At 43.5% G+C, this 18,744-nt stretch overlaps 1 protein-coding gene across 1 annotated transcript in view; it reads left to right on the plus strand.

Moving 5' to 3' along the window:
- The window catches only part of WDR27 (WD repeat domain 27), a 269,128-nt gene that overhangs the window by 56,611 nt on the left and 193,773 nt on the right, over positions 1-18,744 (plus strand). Inside the window, exons 16-17 of the mRNA XM_038770610.1 lie at positions 586-683; positions 7,121-7,210. Coding sequence (XP_038626538.1) covers positions 586-683; positions 7,121-7,210 — 188 coding nt within the window. The remainder of the gene's footprint in view (positions 1-585; positions 684-7,120; positions 7,211-18,744) is intronic.

An 18,744-nucleotide genomic window follows, 5' to 3' on the forward strand; every position in this document is an offset into this window, starting at 1 on the left:
AATTTGCAAAATATATTCAACTTGCGGAAATCTCATTTTTTAGCAAAAAACTGCATTGACTCCATTTTCATTTACCTACCTTCCCTTGCCTACCCATTCCACTATCTGCTGCTGCTCTCCATAACAGTAAGCTAAGGGAGAATAAACATTTTCCCTTAGGAAATGTATATAAAAGGACATTCCTCCAAAAGTTTCTCATGGGAGCGTAATTAAGAGAAAATAGGAAGGAGAGAACCAGTAGCATATTCTAGGCCCATTTGATAAATGACAGACCCATTCTAACCTTAACTTGTTTTCGCAAGGTGAACTGGTTCATAAATCATGCTTGTAAATCCAAATGAAATTTTAAAAATATACCTTAGCCTGTTATCTGCATCAGTTTATGCTGAACGTATTATTCTTGGCCTTTTCTAGATACAGGGGTGTGTTGGTAATGATGCAGGAATTTATTATCTTTTATTTCGGAATGAAGTTAAGAAAGGTAGCTGGATTTTTGCAAAAATGTGGGGAAAAATTCCCTTTCTGGCATGATTGTGTTTGTGAAGTCTTTACTCTTTATTTTGATTATTTCTTTGTTTCTTAAAGGAAAGAATATTCATTGGAGAGTTCAGCTCCAACCAAGCCTAGCAGACAGATACCTGTAGACCATAAACCAACAGCCATATGCTCCGTTCAGTATTCAGGTTTGTGCAGAACAGTCCCAAGGGTGGGGGGGGAAATACTATTTTTTTCTACAAAGTATCTTATCAATGCATCATCATCATCATCGGTATTTACTATTTATCTCCTCCTTTTAGACTGTTGGGAAGGGACCATCTCTATATGTTGCCAACTTGTACTTCCCAAGCGCTTAGTACAGTGCTCTGCACAAAGTAAGCACTCAATAAATATGATTGATTGATTGATTGAGCGCCTGCGATAGGCACTTTCATTCATTCATTCATTCATTCATTCAATTGTATTTATTGAGTGCTTACTGTGTGCAGAGCACTATACTAAGCGCTTGGGAAATTGGCCACATATAGAGACAGTCCCTACCCAACAATGGGCTCACTTGAGAGCCTTCAATAAAAGTAGATGATATAATCTCTTCTTCCAAGGAACTGATGGGTTAATGGAGAAGATTTTTCCCCCTGCCCCCACAAACACACACACACACACACACACACACACGCACACACACATGCACATACACACATGCCCCCCCACCCCAACACACACACGCCCCCTGCCCCAACCTGGAATAAAAGGGAGAAGAGATACAGACGGTAATAACAAAAGTAAGCAAGAAATAAATACATAAGTAAACCAGTTAAAATGGCAGTTTAGTTACTCCATACCCAGGAAACACTACTACACAAAGCCCAAAGTTTCCATTTGACAACACATAATATTTGTTAAGCTCTTACTATGTGCCAGGCACTGTACTAAGCGCTGGGGTAGATACAAGCTAATCAAGTTGGACAAAGTCCCAGTCCCATGTGAGGCTCACGTTCTTAATCCGCAATTTACAGATGAGGAAACTGAGGCCCAGGTCACACAGCAGACAAGCGGCAGGACCGGGATTAGAACCCAAGTCCTTCTGACTCCCACGCCTGTCCTCTCTCCATTGGGCCATGTTGCTTCTAGTTCAAAGCGGAATTCAAAGTAGTCTCCTCATTCCGCTACCTAGGCAGTACGCTGACCAATAATACAAGGGTAAAGAGATAGAAAACAACATGAAAGAGGCCAGCTGGGTCTTGGGAAGACCAGAAGAGAGAGTGCGATGACAACGAGGCCTCCGGCTCTGCACCAAGGTCAGTGTCTGGACTGTGGTTGAGTCCCACCTGCTGTAACACGTCCAGTTTCAGGAGTAGTTTTATCAGTGCCATCTAAAAATCCACCTCACAATCAAATGGCAAGACAAGACTGTCCCTGGCACCTTGCCCATAGTCACAGCTGGCACCCTTCTAAGACTGTAAGCTCATCGTGGGCAGAGAATGTGTCTACCAACTCTGTTGCGTTGGACGGTGCTTTGTACAGTGCTCTGTATGTGCTCAATAAATACCATTAAGAAAAAGACACTGTTGAGTAGGGACTGTCTCTATATGTTGCCAATTTGTACTGAGCCCACTGTTGGGTAGGGACCGTCTCTATGTGTTGCCAACTTGTGCTCCCCAAGCGCTTACTACAGTGCTCTGCACACAGTAAGCGCTCAATAAATACGATTGATTGATTGATTACTATACATCTATATGTGTTGCCAACTTGTGCTTCCCAAGCACTTAGTACAGTGCTCTGCACACAGTAAGCGCTCAATAAATACGATTGATTGATTGATTACTATACATCTATATGTGTTGCCAACTTGTACTTCCCAAGCGCTTACTACAGTGCTCTGCACACAGTAAGCGCTCAAAAAATACGATTGATTGATTGACTGATTACTATACGTCTATATGTGTTGCCAACTTGTACTTCCCAAGTGCTTAGGACAGTGCTCTGCACACAGTAAGCGCTCAATAAATGATTGATTGATTGATTACTATATCTACATCTATAGAGAAGCAGCGTGGCTCAGTGGAAAGAGCAAGGGCTTGGGCGTCAGAGGTCATGGGTTCAAATCCCAGCTCTGCCGCTTGTCAGCTGTGCGACTTTGGGCAAGTCACTTCACTTCTCTGGGCCTCCGTTCCCTCATCTGTAAAATGGGGATGAAGGCTGTGAGCCCCAAGAGGGACAACCTGATCACCCTGTATCTTCCCCAGTGCTTAGAACAGTGCTGTGCACATAGTAAGCACTTAACAAATGCCATTATTATTATTATTTTTATTATTATCTACACGAAGCTATTAGTGGCTTGATTCTTTCTACTTCTCTGTGAGGGCAAAACAACAATCCAATCCACGTGGTGCGTATATAGAGATTGTCCTCTGTTGGGTAGGGACTGTCTCTATATGTTGCCAACTTGTACTTCCCAAGCGCTTAGAACAGTGCTCTGCACACAGTAAGCGCTCAATAAATACGATTGATTGATTGATTGCTGTGCTGATTCATTCATTCATTTATTCAATCATATTTACTGAGCGCTTACTGTGTGCAGAGCCCTGTACTAAGCGCTTGGGAAGTACAGGTCGGCTGATGTGAGGTCCAGGTGGATCCCTTTCCCCAGTCGGCCTCTGGATCGCCTCTGCTCAGAGACGCCAAACCCTCTCTTGATTTCCAAATGTCAGGCTGCGCTGTTTTGTAGGAAATATTTGTTCTCCTGTCTCTATATGTTGCCAATTTGTACTTCCCAAGCGCTCAGTACAGTGCTCTGCACATAGTAAGCGCTCAATAAATGCGATTGATGATGTTTGTACATATTTGTTACTGTATTTATTTTACTTGTACCTATCTATTCTATTTATTTTATTTTGGTAGTATGTTTGGTTTTGTTCTCCGTCTCCCCCTTTTAGACTGCGAGCCCACTGTTGGGTAGGGACTGTCTCTATATGTTGCCAACTTGTACTTCCCAAGCGCTTAGTACAGTGCTCTGCACACAGTAAGCACTCAATAAATACGATTGATGATGTTTGTACATATTTGTTACTGTATTTATTTTACTTGTACCTATCTATTCTATTTATTTTATTTTGTTAGTATGTTTGGTTTTGTTCTCCGTCTCCCCCTTTTAGGCTGCGAGCCCACTGTTGGGTAGGGACTGTCTCTATGTGTTGCCAATTTGTACTTCCCAAGCGCTTAGTACAGTGCTCTGCACATAGTAAGCGCTCAATAAATACGATTGATGATGTTTGTACATATTTGTTACTGTATTTATTTTACTTGTACCTATCTATTCTATTTATTTTATTTTGGTAGTATGTTTGGTTTTGTTCTCCGTCTCCCCCTTTTAGACTGTGAGCCCACTGTTGGGTAGGGACTGTCTCTATATGTTGCCAACTTGTACTTCCCAAGCGCTTAGTACAGTGCTCTGCACATAGTAAGCGCTCAATAAATACGATTGATGATGATGATGATAGTAAGCGCTCAATAAATACGATTGATGATGTTTGTACATATTTGTTACTGTATTTATTTATTTTACTTGTACATGTCTATTCTATTTATTTTATTCTGTTAGTATGTTTGGTTTTGTTCTCTGTCTCCCCCTTTTAGACTGTGAGCCCACTGTTGAGTAGGGACTGTCTCTATATGTTGCCAACTTGTACTTCCCAAGCGCTTAGTACAGTGCTCTGCACACAGTAAGCACTCAATAAATACGATTGATGATGTTTGTACATATTTGTTACTGTATTTATTTTACTTGTACCTATCTATTCTATTTATTTTATTTTGGTAGTATGTTTGGTTTTGTTCTCCGTCTCCCCCTTTTAGACTGCGAGCCCACTGTTGGGTAGGGACTGTCTCTATGTGTTGCCAATTTGTACTTCCCAAGCGCTTAGTACAGTGCTCTGCACATAGTAGGCGCTCAATAAATACGATTGATGATGTTTGTACATATTTGTTACTGTATTTATTTTACTTGTACCTATCTATTCTATTTATTTTATTTTGGTAGTATGTTTGGTTTTGTTCTCCGTCTCCCCCTTTTAGACTGCGAGCCCACTGTTGGGTAGGGACCGTCTCTATATGTTGCCAACTTGTACTTCCCAAGCGCTTAGTACAGTGCTCTGCACATAGTAAGCGCTCAATAAATACGATCGATGATGATGATGATAGTAAGCGCTCAATAAATACGATTGATGATGTTTGTACATATTTGTTACTGTATTTATTTTACTTGTACCTGTCTATTCTATTTATTTTATTTTGGTAGTATGTTTGGTTTTGTTCTCCGTCTCCCCCTTTTAGACTGCGAGCCCACTGTTGGGTAGGGACTGTCTCTACATGTTGCCAACTTGTACTTCCCAAGCGCTTAGTACAGTGCTCTGCACATAGTAAGCGCTCAATAAATACGATTGATGATGATGATGAAGACAAGATAACCAAAAATCAGAGCCCCAAAGAGTCAGCTCGCCAGCATCAGAGTAACGTGAAGAGAATGGATGACGGGGGGATAGAACGGGTGCGGTATGGGAGGTAACAGAAGGCACAGCCCCTCAAAGGGCGGTGTAAATGTTTTAAAGACGTGGTGAAGCCCAGTTTAAAACAATATATTATAGTGGACTGTGGGGTGAGGGTATATTACAGTGGACTGTGGGGTAAATGTTTTAAAGACATGGTGAAGCCCAGTTTAAAACAATATATTACAGTCTGGTGGGCCGAGAGCAGGAGAGGGCTTGTCCTCTTAGAGCTAAGAGTGGACTGTTAGGAGACAGAGAGACAATGGAGATGGGCCCAATTGGGGACAAACCATAAGCGTGGTGTAGTGGATAGAGTATCAACTTGGGAGTCAGAAGGTCATGGGTTCTAATCCTAGCTCCGCCACCTGTCTGCCAAGTCACTTCACCTTTCTGTGCCTCAGCTACCTCATCTGTAAAATGGGGATTGAGACTGTGACCCCCCACCTTGGGACAAGGGACTGTGTCCGACCCGATTTGCTTGTATCCACCCCAGCTCTTAGTACAGTGCCTGGCGCATAGTAAGTGCTTAACAAATACCATTATCATCATCATCATCAATCGTATTTATTGAGCGCTTACTGTGGGCAGAGCACTGTACTAAGTGCTTGGGAAGTACAAGTTGGCAGCATATAGAGACAGTCCCTACCCAACAGTGGGCTCACAGTCTAAAAGGGGGAGACAGAGAACAAAACCAAACATACTAACAAAATAAAATAAATAGAATAGGTATGTACAAGTAAAATAAATAAATAAATAGAGTAACAAGTATGTACAAACATATATACATATATACAGGTATAATAAGAATAATGCAGGAGGGTTTGACGATCCTTACATTGGACTTTCACCCAAATCTACATTCATTGGTAGGACCCCATCGTTCATTCATTCATTCATTCAATCACATTTTTTGAGCGCTTATTGTGTGCTTATTGGGAGAGTAAAATATAACAATAAACGGACACATTCCCTGCCCACAACAAGCCTACAGTCTAGAGGAGGAGACAGGCATTATAGGGTCATCTTCACCTATGCAGAACAGATAGATACACGCATACCTGCATTTCTGCATGTATGTCTACTCAGCCTTATAAAATGGCTAAAAACAGCCAAAATAGTCAAATGTAGCTAATTTGCGCAGGAATAGAATTCATCCCCTTGCTCCCTAGAGGCCATATTTTCCTGCTGAGTTTCTGAATTGAAAGGAGCAAATGGCCCATAATAATAACAGTAATTGTGGTATTTGTTAAAGGCTTACTACGTGCCCAGCACTGTGCTAAGCACTGGGGTGGATAAAAACAAATTGGGTTGTACAGCCCCTGCCCCACGTGGGGCTCACAGCCTCAATCCCCATTTTACAGATGAGGTAACTGAGGCACAGAGAAATAAATCCATACATTGTTGAGGGATATTTTGGGGGGCAAGCTTTCCATTGTGGATTAATAATGGAAAACTAAGGATACACGGTAAAAGGTTAATGTTATTAAATAGCCCATCTCTCTACCCGTCAGAATGGATAAGGAGGCCAAATATCTAGTTTTTTGTTTTGTTTTTTTTTTTACTTGTTAAGCGCTTACTATGTGCAAAGCACTGTTCTAAGCGCTGGGGGGGATACAAGGTGATCAGGTTGTCCCATGTGGGGCTCACAGTCAATCCCCATTTTACAGATGAGGGAACTGAGGCACAGAGAAGTTAAGTGGCTTGCCCAAAGTCGCACAGCTGACAATTGGCAGAGCCGATATTTGAACCCACGACCTGTGACTCCAAAGCCCGTGCCCTTTCCACTGAGCCATGCTGCTGTTCACTCCTTGAAGGCAAGGATTGTGTTTTTTGCAGCTGGCGTAGTCTCCCTCGAGTCCACTGCCTATTTGGGAAATACTCTTGATTGATCCTATTAATCAATCAGTCAATTAATGGTATTTATTGAATGCTTACTATGTGCAGAGCACTGTACTAAGCAGTTGGGAAAGGGCAGTGCAACAGAATTAGCAAACACGTTCCCAGTTAGATTGAATACAGGAGTGGATGAACTACTGGTCTGAGCAGTGATGCCGTTTCTCATGTTCTTCTTTCCCTAGGAGATGGTCAACGTTTGGCTTGTGGGTTGGCTAATCAGTCCTTACTGGTGTTTGATTCCAATATTTCTAAAACTCCAGCTGTATTTTCAGGTAAACTGCTAAATTGGACCCAACACATTCTTTTGCACGCATTGCTAACTGCCACTTTTCTCTCTTCCCCAAACAGCCGATTCTCGCTCTAAGAAATCGAGTGTTGGGGCTGAATTCATTCATCCACTCATTCATTCAGTCGTATTTATTGAGTGCTTGCTGTGTGCAAAGCACTGTACTAAGTGCTTGGGCGAGTACAGTGTAACAACAAGCAGACGCATTCCTGCCCACAACGAGCTCACCGTCTAGAGGGGACTGAATGTCTTCCAGAATGGGAGCCCGTTGTTGGGTAGGGGTTGTCTCTGTTGCCGAATTGTATTTTCCAAGCACTTAGTACAGTGCTCCGCACACAGTAAGCGCTCAATAAATGAGATCGAATGAATGAATGATTGTCGTACATAGTCTATTTGTGTAAAGAATTTGATATAAAAATTGAATTGTACTTTCCAAGCGCTTAGTACGGTGCTCTGCACACAGTGAGTGCTCAGTAAATGCAATTGAATGAATGAATGGATGCCTTTTCTCTGTAGAAGATTTAACCACATGCATCTTATGTCATTTCGTATCCTTTGAGTCTGTGACTTTTAAAACACATTAGTGTTTTAGTGCCTGTTTAGGAACATATGTTAAGGAGTCCATGTGCTGACTCTATATTTTTTTCAGAATGTAATTGTGTTAGGACTTGTGTATGTGTACCTGTTAGTTTCTGCTTGGTTGTGTTTCAGTGGGGTGGATGAGAGAGGAGTTTTCTCTGCAATAATTGCTTGGTTTCTTTTGTTGCTGGTGTCATTTACTTTCTGTTGCACACATACTGAATGTTTCCTTCCTCTCCCCCTCGTCCCCCTCTCCATCCCCCCCATCTTACCTCCTTCCCTTCCCCACAGCACCTGTATATATGTATATATGTTTGTACATATTTATTACTCTATTTATTTATTTATTTATTTTATTTGTACATATCTATTCTATTTATTTTATTTTGTTTGTATGTTTGGTTTTGTTCTCTGTCTCCCCCTTTTAGGCTGTGAGCCCACTGTTGGGTAGGGACTGTCTCTATATGTTGCCAATTTGTAGTTCCCAAGCACTTAGTACAGTGCTCTGCACATAGTAAGCGCTCAATAAATACGATTGATGATGATGATGATGATGATGATGTTTTTCATCATGTTCTTGCCATTGACCACCCAGCTAATAAGTCTTTCAATCGGTGTTATTTACTGGGAGCTTAGAGAGATAGAACACAGGCCTGGGACTCAGAAGGACCTGTGTTCAAACCCTGACTCTGCCCCTTGTCTGCTCTGTAACCTTGGGCAAGTCACTTCACTTCCCTGTGCCTCAATTCCCTCATCTGTAAAATGGGGATTAAGACTGTGAATCCCATATGGTAGATGGACTGCGTTTCCCCTTGTAGACTGTGAGCTCGCTGTCGGTAGGAATGTGTCTATTTGTTGTTATATTGTACTCTCCCAAGCACTTAGTACAGTGTTTTGCACACAGTAAGTGCTCAATAAATATGATTGAATGAATGAAACTGATTAACTTATATCTACCCCAGAGCTTAGTACAGTGCATGGAGCATAGTAAGGGCTTAACAAATACCATTAAAAATAACACATAGTACAGTGCTCTGCACATAGTAAGCACTCGTTAAATACCATTAATAGTTCAAGGTACACTGAGTAAATTGGCATTAAAGGAGAAAAGTGTTGGCTGCGTTGCAGTGTCCCTGTTTTCTTGTGCAATCATCCTCAGTTGTATGGGTGAATAATTCTCAATTTTACTCATCGTATGATTCCCCCATTTTTCTCCAGCATTTCACCACAGAGGCCAAGGATTACTGACTCTTCGAAATAACTTTCATCAGATAGCCTCGCCTTACATGTAACTGTCCATTCATTTTTCCCATGCCTGTACCAGTCCTCTTGTTGCTTTACTTGTCATGTTTCTCTTATTAAAAATGATGGCATTTGTCAAGCACTTAGTATGTGCAAAGCACTGTTCTAACGCTGGGGAGGATACAAGGTGATCAGGTTGTCCCACGTGGGGCTCACAGTCTTAATCCCCCTTTTACAGAAGCACAGAGAAGTGAAGCGACTTGCCCAAAGTCACACAGCTGACCATTGGCGGAGCCGGGTTTTGAACCCATGACCTCTGACTCTCAAGCCCATGATCTTTCCATTGAGCCACGCCGCTTCTCGTTCCCTCCTGGTGCCCTTTCTTGTTTCTTTTTCCCATTCTTATTTTTACCCAGTGACTCAGTTTTCCTTGTTTCTCTGTTCCTTTGTCTTTCTCTCCTCCTGTTCTTGTTATTCCCTTTCATATCACCCTTTCCTTCTGTCCCTTTCCAGCACTCTCCTCTGGTGCATTCTCTATCAGTCCTGTCTTTTCTTCCTTTTCATCTGTCACCCTCTCCTCTCCTTTCCTCCACTTTTTCCCCTCAAGTCTCTACCCCAGTTACTGGCTCTTTATCCTTGTCCTTTCTTTGCCTTCTCTGCACAATTCCCACTCTCTCTTTCTCAATTATCCTACCTTCCCCATTTTCCCCACGGTCAAAGGGATGGGAGGGAAAGTCAAGCCGAGGCCTACCCATTCCATTCCTAGCTTGGGCAGTGGCTAGTGAGTGGAAGACAATCGGCTACAAGTCAAAACTCACCCGTGCTGGGCAGCAGCAGCACGGGAGAGAGTCGAAGGTGGAGACTCAAGTTTACTGTGTGGAAGGTGGCAATGGAAAACCGCTTCTTACCTCACTCTTTTCTAAAATGAATAATATACCTTTTCTGAAAATCCTTTAATTTTTTAAAACAGGAGGATAAAAGGGGATTTGATTCCTAACCATAATCATGTTACTATTCAGCTCATCTGGTGTTTTTCAGCAAGTCTCATTAGATTTCGGAAATATCAAATCTTGAAAATAGAATATGTAAGTGCTCAATGAAGCAGGTTTCCCTGAGAAAGTATAGTTTACCACAAGAAGCAATGTACAGTGAATTAACGCGTTCTCAAGTTCCAACAATATTGAGAAAAGCAATAAAAATATGTTTAAAAAATGTTCAATATTAAATATAATAAGATCAGTTAATATAAATGAACCAATAATAACTGATTGAATTAGATTAGCACGTACATAAATACTTAATTTTTAACGTTTCATACTTTATATTCATTCATTCATTCAGTTGTATTTATTGAGCGCTTCCTGTGTGCAGAGCACCGTACTAAGCGCTTGGGAAGTACAAGTTGGCCACATATAGAGACGGTCCCTACCCAACAGCGGGCTTACAGTCTAGAAGTCACAGTCACAGTCTACCACCTTGGGCTAACATATTAGAGGTGCCATTTCTATGCTTAATTGATATGCTGGTATCTAGTACTAGTACTAGTATCTAGTATTTATTTTATTTTGTTAGTATGTTTGGTTTTGTTCTGTCTTCCCCTTTTAGACTGTGAGCCCACTGTTGGGTAGGGACTGTCTCTATATGTTGCCAATTTGTACTTCCCAAGTGTTTAGTACAGTGCTCTGCACATAATAAGTGCTCAATAAATAAGATTGATGATGATGATGATGATAGTACCAAACAAAGTGGATTTTTATCACATTATACATGTCAGTTGAGGAGGAGAAGAAGGGAAGTGTTTAAGGCAAAGTACACTCTGCAGCATTAGCTCGAAGTGAGGAAGCAGTTTTAGAAGTACCAACATATACCATCTTTAAAATGAAGCAGCGCTACCGTGAAAGAATGCTAGAAGACGAGCACTCTGTCAAGTCATGGCTATCCTCCAAGTAGCAGTAATATGTAGCCGCCCATCATATTTTAAAACGATGCTATGGACAGTGAGGCCTTCCCCATGCCTGTTTAATGTGTTTGTGAGCACCGATTGGCAGTAGCAGACTCTATCTATCTATTTATTTATTTATTTTACTTGTACATATCTATTCTATTTATTTTATTTTGTTGGTATGTTTGGTTTTGTTCTCTGTCTCCCCCTTTTAGACTGTGAGCCCACTGGTGGGTAGGGACCGTCTCTATATGTTGCCAACTTGGACTTCCCAAGCGCTTAGTCCGGTGCTCTGCACACAGTAAGCGCTCACTAAATACGATTGATGACGATGATGCTATGCCCGCCTCCTCTTTTATGCCTTTGGCTCAGTGGAAAGAGCCCGGGTTTGGGAGTCAGAGGTTGTGGGATCTAATCCCGGCTCCGCCACCTGTCAGCTGGGTGGCTTTGGGCAAGTCACTTAACTTCTCCATGCCTCAGTTACCTCATCTGTATAATGGGGATTAAGACTGTGAGCCCCACGTGGGACAACCTGATTACCTTGTATTCCCCCCCAGTGCTTAGAACAGTGCTTGGCACATAATAAGTGCTTAACAAATGCCACCATCAAGGAAATCGGCAACTGCAAACCATTTGAGCTCCCGGGAATTTCAAACTACTTTGCTGCCCTCTTGTGCAATTTGAGGCCGTTTTATATTGGAGCGAAGTATTCCGTATACTATCGGGAGTGTGTGCGGTTCAATTTCTCTCCCAATTAAAAGAAATTAAGGTCTGGTTAAGGCCTTGATCTGAGGCTGGGGGAGTCAATTGGCTCCGCCTTGAGCAGGTCAAGCTCAGGCTGCCTCTTAAAGAGAAGCAACGTGGCTCAGTGGAAAGAGCCCGGGCTTTGGAGTCGGAGGTCATGGGTTCAAATCCCGGCTCCGCCAATTGTCAGCTGGGTAACTTTGGGCAAGTCACTTCACTTCTCCATACCTCAATTACCTCATCTGTAAAATGGGGATTAAGACTGTGAGCCCCACATGGGACAACCTGATCACCTTGTATTCCCCCCCAGTGCTTAGAACAGTGCTTGGCACATAATAAGTGCTTAACAAATGCCACCATTATTATTATTATTATATCTGCCCTGCAAACCACTGGGGTCTTTTTAATTCATTTATAAACATAAAGCAATACTATTCTTTAAAGTCTAAGCAATTAGGGAAACATTAATTCATTGGCAAAATGGGACAGTGGCAATAATAATAATAATAATGATGGTATTAGTTAAGCACGTACTGTGTGCCAGGCACTGTACTAAGTGCTGGGGTGGATACAAGTAAATCGGGTTAGACACAGTCCCTTGTCCCACGTGGGGCTCACAGTCTCAGTCCCCATTTTACAGATGAGGTAACTGAGGCCCAGAGAAGTGAATTGACTCGGCCAAGGTCACACAGCAGACAAGTGGCGGAGCCAGGATTAGAACCCATGACCTTCTGACTCCCAGGACCGTGCTTTATCCACTGTGCCAGGCTGCCTCTGTAGTGGTAATGTTGGGATTATTGGAATTTGGGAGAGGGTGAAGCAATGAGATACAGAGATCTAGAAAGTTATTCCCACGGCATTCAGGTGAGTATTTCATTTCGTCGCTAGATGGGCAGGGGATGTGTCTGTTTATTATTATATTGTACTCTCCCAAGCGCTTAGCACAATGCTGTGCACACAGCAAGTGCTCAATAAATATGATTATTTCAAGGCAAACTTCCTTTTGCCAGGAATTTCAGGGGATGGGTTGAAGTGTATCCCGTAGCAAAGAGTGCACTAAGATGATGATGATGGCATTTATTAAGCTCTAACTATGTGCAAAGCACTGTTCTAAGTGCTGCGGGGCGGGGGGTACAAGGTGATCAGGTTGTCCCACGGGGGGCTCACAGTCTTAATCCCCATTTTCCAGATGAGGCCCAGAGAAGTGAAGTGACTTGCCCAAAGTCACACAGCCGACAGTTGGCGGAGGCGGGATTTGAACCCATAACCTGTGACTCCAAAGCCCGGGCTCTTTCCACAGAGCCACGCTGCTTCTCTTTAAGAGGCAGCCCGGGCTTGACCTGCCCAAGGCAGAGCCAGTCGACTCCCCCAGCCTCAGATCAAGGCCTTAACCAGACCTTAATTTCTTTTAATTGGGAGAGAAATTGAACCGCAGACACTTCCGATAGCGTACGGAATACTTCGCTCCAATATAAAACGGCCTCAAATTGCACAAGAGGGCAGCAAAGTAGTTTGAAATTCCCGGGAGCTCAAATGGCTTGCAGTTGCAGATTTCCGATAGACCGATTTGTTATTTAACCGTACTGAACCGCCGTAACTTGTTTTCTTATATTCTTTTTTATTTTCCCCAATTTAAAAAAAGAATTCTGCTTTCCAGACTCACGTGACTTTTAAATTGATGAATACATCAGCAGTTGGGAGGTAGTGTGACCCAGTGGAAAGAATACGGCCTGTGAGGCAGAGGACCTAGGTTCTAATCCCAGCCCCACCGTTTGTCTGCTCTATGACCTTGGGCAAGTGACTTAATTTCCCTGTGCCTCAGTTTCCTCATCTGTAAAATGGGGATCAAAGCCTATTCCCGCCTTCCTAGACTGTGAGCCCCACGTGGGACCGGGACTGCATCCTACCTGATTATCTTATATGCACCGCAGTGCTTAGTGCAATGCATGGCACATAATAAGTGCTTCACAAATACCACAATTATTATTATCGTTATTATTCTCAAACCTTTTCACCGTGGCCTCTATGGCTGTTCATTTCGATTTTAACCTCCTGCAAACCAACTGGAAGGGGAATTCATGCCCTCTGAGCAGCCTGGCATAGTGGATAGAGCACGGGCCTGGGAATCAGAAGGTTGTGGGTTCTAATCCTGGCTCTGCCACTTGTCTGCTGTGTGACCTTGGGCAAGTCACTTCACTTCTCCGGGCCTAAATGACCTCATCTGGAAAGTGGGGATTGAGAATCCAAGTCCAGTGTGGGATATAGGGACTGCGTCCAGCTTGATTTGCTTGTATCCACCCCAGCCCTTAGTACAGTGCCTCACACATAGTAAACACTTAATAAATACCACAATTATGATTATTCGTTACGGCTAGTGAAAACTCTAACCTACACTCAGTGAATCCCCTTGGCCAAGAGATTCACGTCTGGCAGACCAATCAATCAATCAATCAATCGTATTTATGGAGCGCTGACTGTGTGCAGAGCACTGTACTAAGCGCTTGGGAAGTCCAAGTTGGCAACATCTAGAGACAGTCCCTACCCAACAGTGGGCTCACAGTCTAAAAGGGGGAGACAGAGAACAAAACCAAACATACTAACAAAATAAAATAAATAGAATAGATATGTACAGGTAAAATAGAGTAATAAATATGTACAGACGTATATACAGACCACTCCTCATCCCATCTTTATAAGCTCTTCTAAATTCACATCTCCTCCAGGAGGTCTTCTCTGATTAATTTCCCGTCTTCTCCCCCTTCCTACCTTCTTACTGTCACTCCAACACTTCCATGGCTCCTGAGCCTTTGGGCATTTACTCCTCATCCCTCCCTGTAGCACTGAGGTAGGTATCTTTAAACTCCGTGGCTGCCTCCTGCTAATGTCTGTCTCCCCTACTAGATTACAAGATTGTATCTGCTAACTCTGTTGCACACTCCCGCACACTGCAGAGCTTTGCGTAGAATAAATACTTCATAAATGTCGATTGAAAATAATTTTCTCTGTAGCATCATTGCTGTGAGAAGTCCCTTATTCCTGGCATTGTGATAGCAAAATGTTCAGTTGTAAGTGTGTATAATAATAATAATAATGATGGCGTTTGTTAAGTGCTTACTATGTGCGAAGCACTGTTCTAAGCACTGGGGAGGATACAAGGTGATCAGGTTGTCCCACATGGGGCTCACAGTCTTCATCCCCATTTTACAGATGAGGGAACTGAGGCCCAAAGAATCAATCAATCAATTATATTTATTGAGCGCTTACTGCGTGCAGAGCACTGTACTAAGCGCTTGGGAAGTACAAGTCGGGCGGGAGAGAGGGGGCAGAGGCCCAGGGGGGAAAGGATGGTGGGGAGAGAGCGGGTCTTGCCCAAAATCACACAGCTGACAAGTGGTGGAGCCGGGATTAGACTGTGATTAGATTAGATTAGATTAGACTTTTAGACTGTGAGCCCACTGTTGGGTAGGGACTGCCTCTATATGTTGCCAATTTGTACTTCCCAAGCGCTTAGTACAGTGCTCTGCACATAGTAAGCGCTCAATAAATACGATTGATGATGATGATGATGATGATTAGAACCCATGACCCCTGGCCCCCAAGCCCGGGCTTTTTCCACTGAACCACGCTGTATGTGTGTGTGTAAGTTTACATTATCAGCTCTGCCAAGATGGCAGCAAAGGCTGAAAACCATTGAAGGAAGCGTATTTTCACAAATAACGTACTACATAGAAATAGCTACATTTTCTCCCAAATATGATTTTCGCTTTAAGTTTTAACTAAAAATCCACATTTACTATTGGAAAATCTACCCGCTTAATAATGAAGTGTCTCTTTAGGGTAGTAGGGGCAGTACTACAGAGTTGTAGTACAATAACTTCTCCCTAACAGTGAATTTGCTTGTCTGAAAGGTAAATATGGCAGATTAATTTAACCCATCTTCCGGGCATATTTTAAGACTGATAAGAGGAGAAGGTAGATGGGTAGGCAGGGAGGGAGGGTCTCCAGTGGCTTGAGATTTCCGGGAAAGCACTGCTTCTTCCCCCAACTGACTAGCCTGGCCTTTCCCAACTTTCCCAACTCCATGGACCACGGGATAACTAATGAAAAATGACGTGGCAGGATGAGGGGCATGGAGAGAAACAGATAAACAGCCCTTTCACCGGTAAGCTCCTTGTAGGCAGAGTTCCCAAATACCAACTCGATTATGCTGTACTTTCTCAGTCGCTTAGTACAGTGTCCTGCACCTGGTAAGCACCCAATAAATCCCATCGATGGACTGGTTCTAGACTGTGAGCCCACTGTTGGACTGTCTCTATATGTTGCCAACTTGTACTTCCCAAGCGCTTAGTACGGTGCTCTGCACGCAGTAAGCGCTCAATAAATACGATTGATTGATTGATTGGTTGGTTGAAGAACTGACACCCGGTCCGTTCCTTTCATTAACTTTCATTAGCTTCTTTCATTAACTTCAATCCTTCACCCACTTAATTCCCAATGGCAAATGGAATGGGGAAAAGTCTCCAAGAAGGGGAGGGGGAGGTTAAGAGGGGGTGACACTTTTAAACAATTGCCTTATGAAGTGCATAAAACTATAAAACCAAGTAGCATCATTTCTTAATCCTGTGTTCATTAAAAACATTGCATTTGCGTCACTGCTGACATCCTGTCTCTGCATCCTGGTCTCTCCCCCTTTTAGACTGTGAGCGCACTGTTGGGTAGGGACCGTCTCTATATGTTGCCAACTTGGACTTCCCAAGCACTTAGTACAGTGCTCTGCACACAGTAAGCGCTCAATAAATACGATTGATTGATTGCATTGCCCTTGTGACCACCCGCATCTTGCCCCTCTGGGGTGGCAGAAAGGGCAGGGACAGTTCTCTGTGCCATGACCACCCATCTGAACTCCTAAGGGGACTTGGGGGAGCCAAGGGAAGCGGTGCCTGGCCTCATCAGGGATGCCCCTCGTTGCCGTTGCTTCTCAGTGGAAAGAGCGGGGGCTTGGGTGTCCGAGGTCATGGGTTCTAATCCCGGCTCCGCCACTTATCAGCTGTGTGACTTTGGGCAAGTCACTCAACTTCTCTGGGCCTCAGTCACCTCACCTGGAAAATGGGGATTAAGACTGGGAGCCACACTGAGCCATGCTGCTTCTCTGCTGAACACCCAATAAATACCAGTAAGGGCTTGATTAATTTCAAACACAGAGCAAGCATTCAGTAAATTCCATCAATCAATCAATCAATGATGGCATTTGTTAAGCGCTTACTATGTGCAAAGCACTGTTCTAATCAATCAATCAATCAATCAATCGTATTTATTGAGCGCTTACTATGTGCAGAGCACTGTACTAAGCGCTTGGGAAGTACAAATTGGCAACACATAGAGACAGTCCCTACCCAACAGTGGGCTCACAGTCTAAAAGGGAGAGACAGAGAACAGAACCAAACATACCAACAAAATAAAATAAATAGGATAGAAATGTACAAGTAACATAAATAAATAAATAAATAAATAAATAGAGTAATAAATATGTACAACCATATATACATCTATACAGGTGCTGTGGGGAAGGGAAGGAGGTAAGATGGGGGGATGGAGAGGGGGACGAGGGGGAGAGGAAGGAAGGGGCTCAGTCTGGGAAGGCCTCCTGGAGGAGGTGAGCTCTCAGCAGCACTGGGGGGGATACAAGGTGATCAGGTTGTCCCACATGGGGCTCACAGTCTTCATCCCCAATTTACAGGTGAGGTAACTGAGGCTCAGAGAAGTTAAGTGACTTGGCCAAGGTCACACAGCAGACATGTGGCGGAAATGGGATTCGAACCCATGACCTCTGACTCCAAAGCCCATGCTCTTTCCACTGAGCCACGCTGCTTCTCACCATCGATTGATTAGATGCAATTCCTGATCTCAGGATCATACAGACTAACTGGGGAGGCAGACATTACCCATTGTTGGGTAGGGACCGTCTCTATATGTTGCCAATTTGTACTTCCCAAGTGCTTAGTACAGTGCACTGCACACAGTAAGTGCTCAATGAATATGATTGAATTAATTAATTACAATAAATTACAGCTAGGGGAAGTCACAGAGTATAAGAATACATACAGAAGGACTGTAAGGTGCTTAGCGGGTGGAACTAAGTACACGAGAGAGGAAATAGAGAGAGAAAATGGGGTGGGGAGAGGAGAACTTAGTCTGGGAAGGCGACCTGGATTTCAGAAGGGTTTTGAAGATGCGCTGGTCCGTTGGACATGTAAAGGGAAGGAATTCCAGGTAGGAGGGAGGGTGGGAATGAGGGTTCAGGGGTGGGTGAGGTGACAGAGCAAAGGCCAGTGAGTAGGTTGGTATTAGTGGAGTGAAGTGTGTGACCTGGGTTGTAGTAGGAGAGGAGTAAATGATAATAATAATAATAATAATAATAATAATGCTATTTGTTAAGCACTAACTATGTGCAAAGCACTGTTCTAAGTGCTGGGGAGGATACAAGGTGATCAGGTTGTCCCCCGTGGGGCTCACAGTCTTAATCCCCATTTTACAGATGAGGGAACTGAGGCTCAGAGAAGCTAAGTGACTTGCTCAAAGTCACACAGCTGACAGTGGGCGGGGCCGGGATTCAAACCCATGACCTCCGACTCCAAAGCCCGGGCTCTTTCCACTGAGCTTCTCTAGTAAAGATGTTTAAAGGGGAGAGAGCTGTAAGCTCCATGGGGGTAGGGCAGCGTGGCCTAGGGGACAGAGCAGAAGGTCATGGGTTCTAATTCCGGCTCCTCCACTTGTCCGTTGCATGAGTTTGGGCAGATCACTTCTCAGTTCCCTCATCTGTAAAATGGGATTAATAATAATAATGGCATTTATTAAGCGCTTACTATGTGCAAAGCACTGTTGTAAACGCTGGGGAGGTTACAAGGTGATCAGGTTGTCCCACGGGGGGCTCACAGTCTGAATCCCCATTTGACAGATGAGGGAACTGAGGCACAGAGAAGTGAAGTGACTTGCCCAAAGTCACACAGCTGACA

The sequence above is a fragment of the Tachyglossus aculeatus genome, chromosome 2 (assembly GCF_015852505.1).
Source record: "Tachyglossus aculeatus isolate mTacAcu1 chromosome 2, mTacAcu1.pri, whole genome shotgun sequence".
NCBI classification, from domain to species: Eukaryota; Metazoa; Chordata; class Mammalia; order Monotremata; family Tachyglossidae; genus Tachyglossus; species Tachyglossus aculeatus.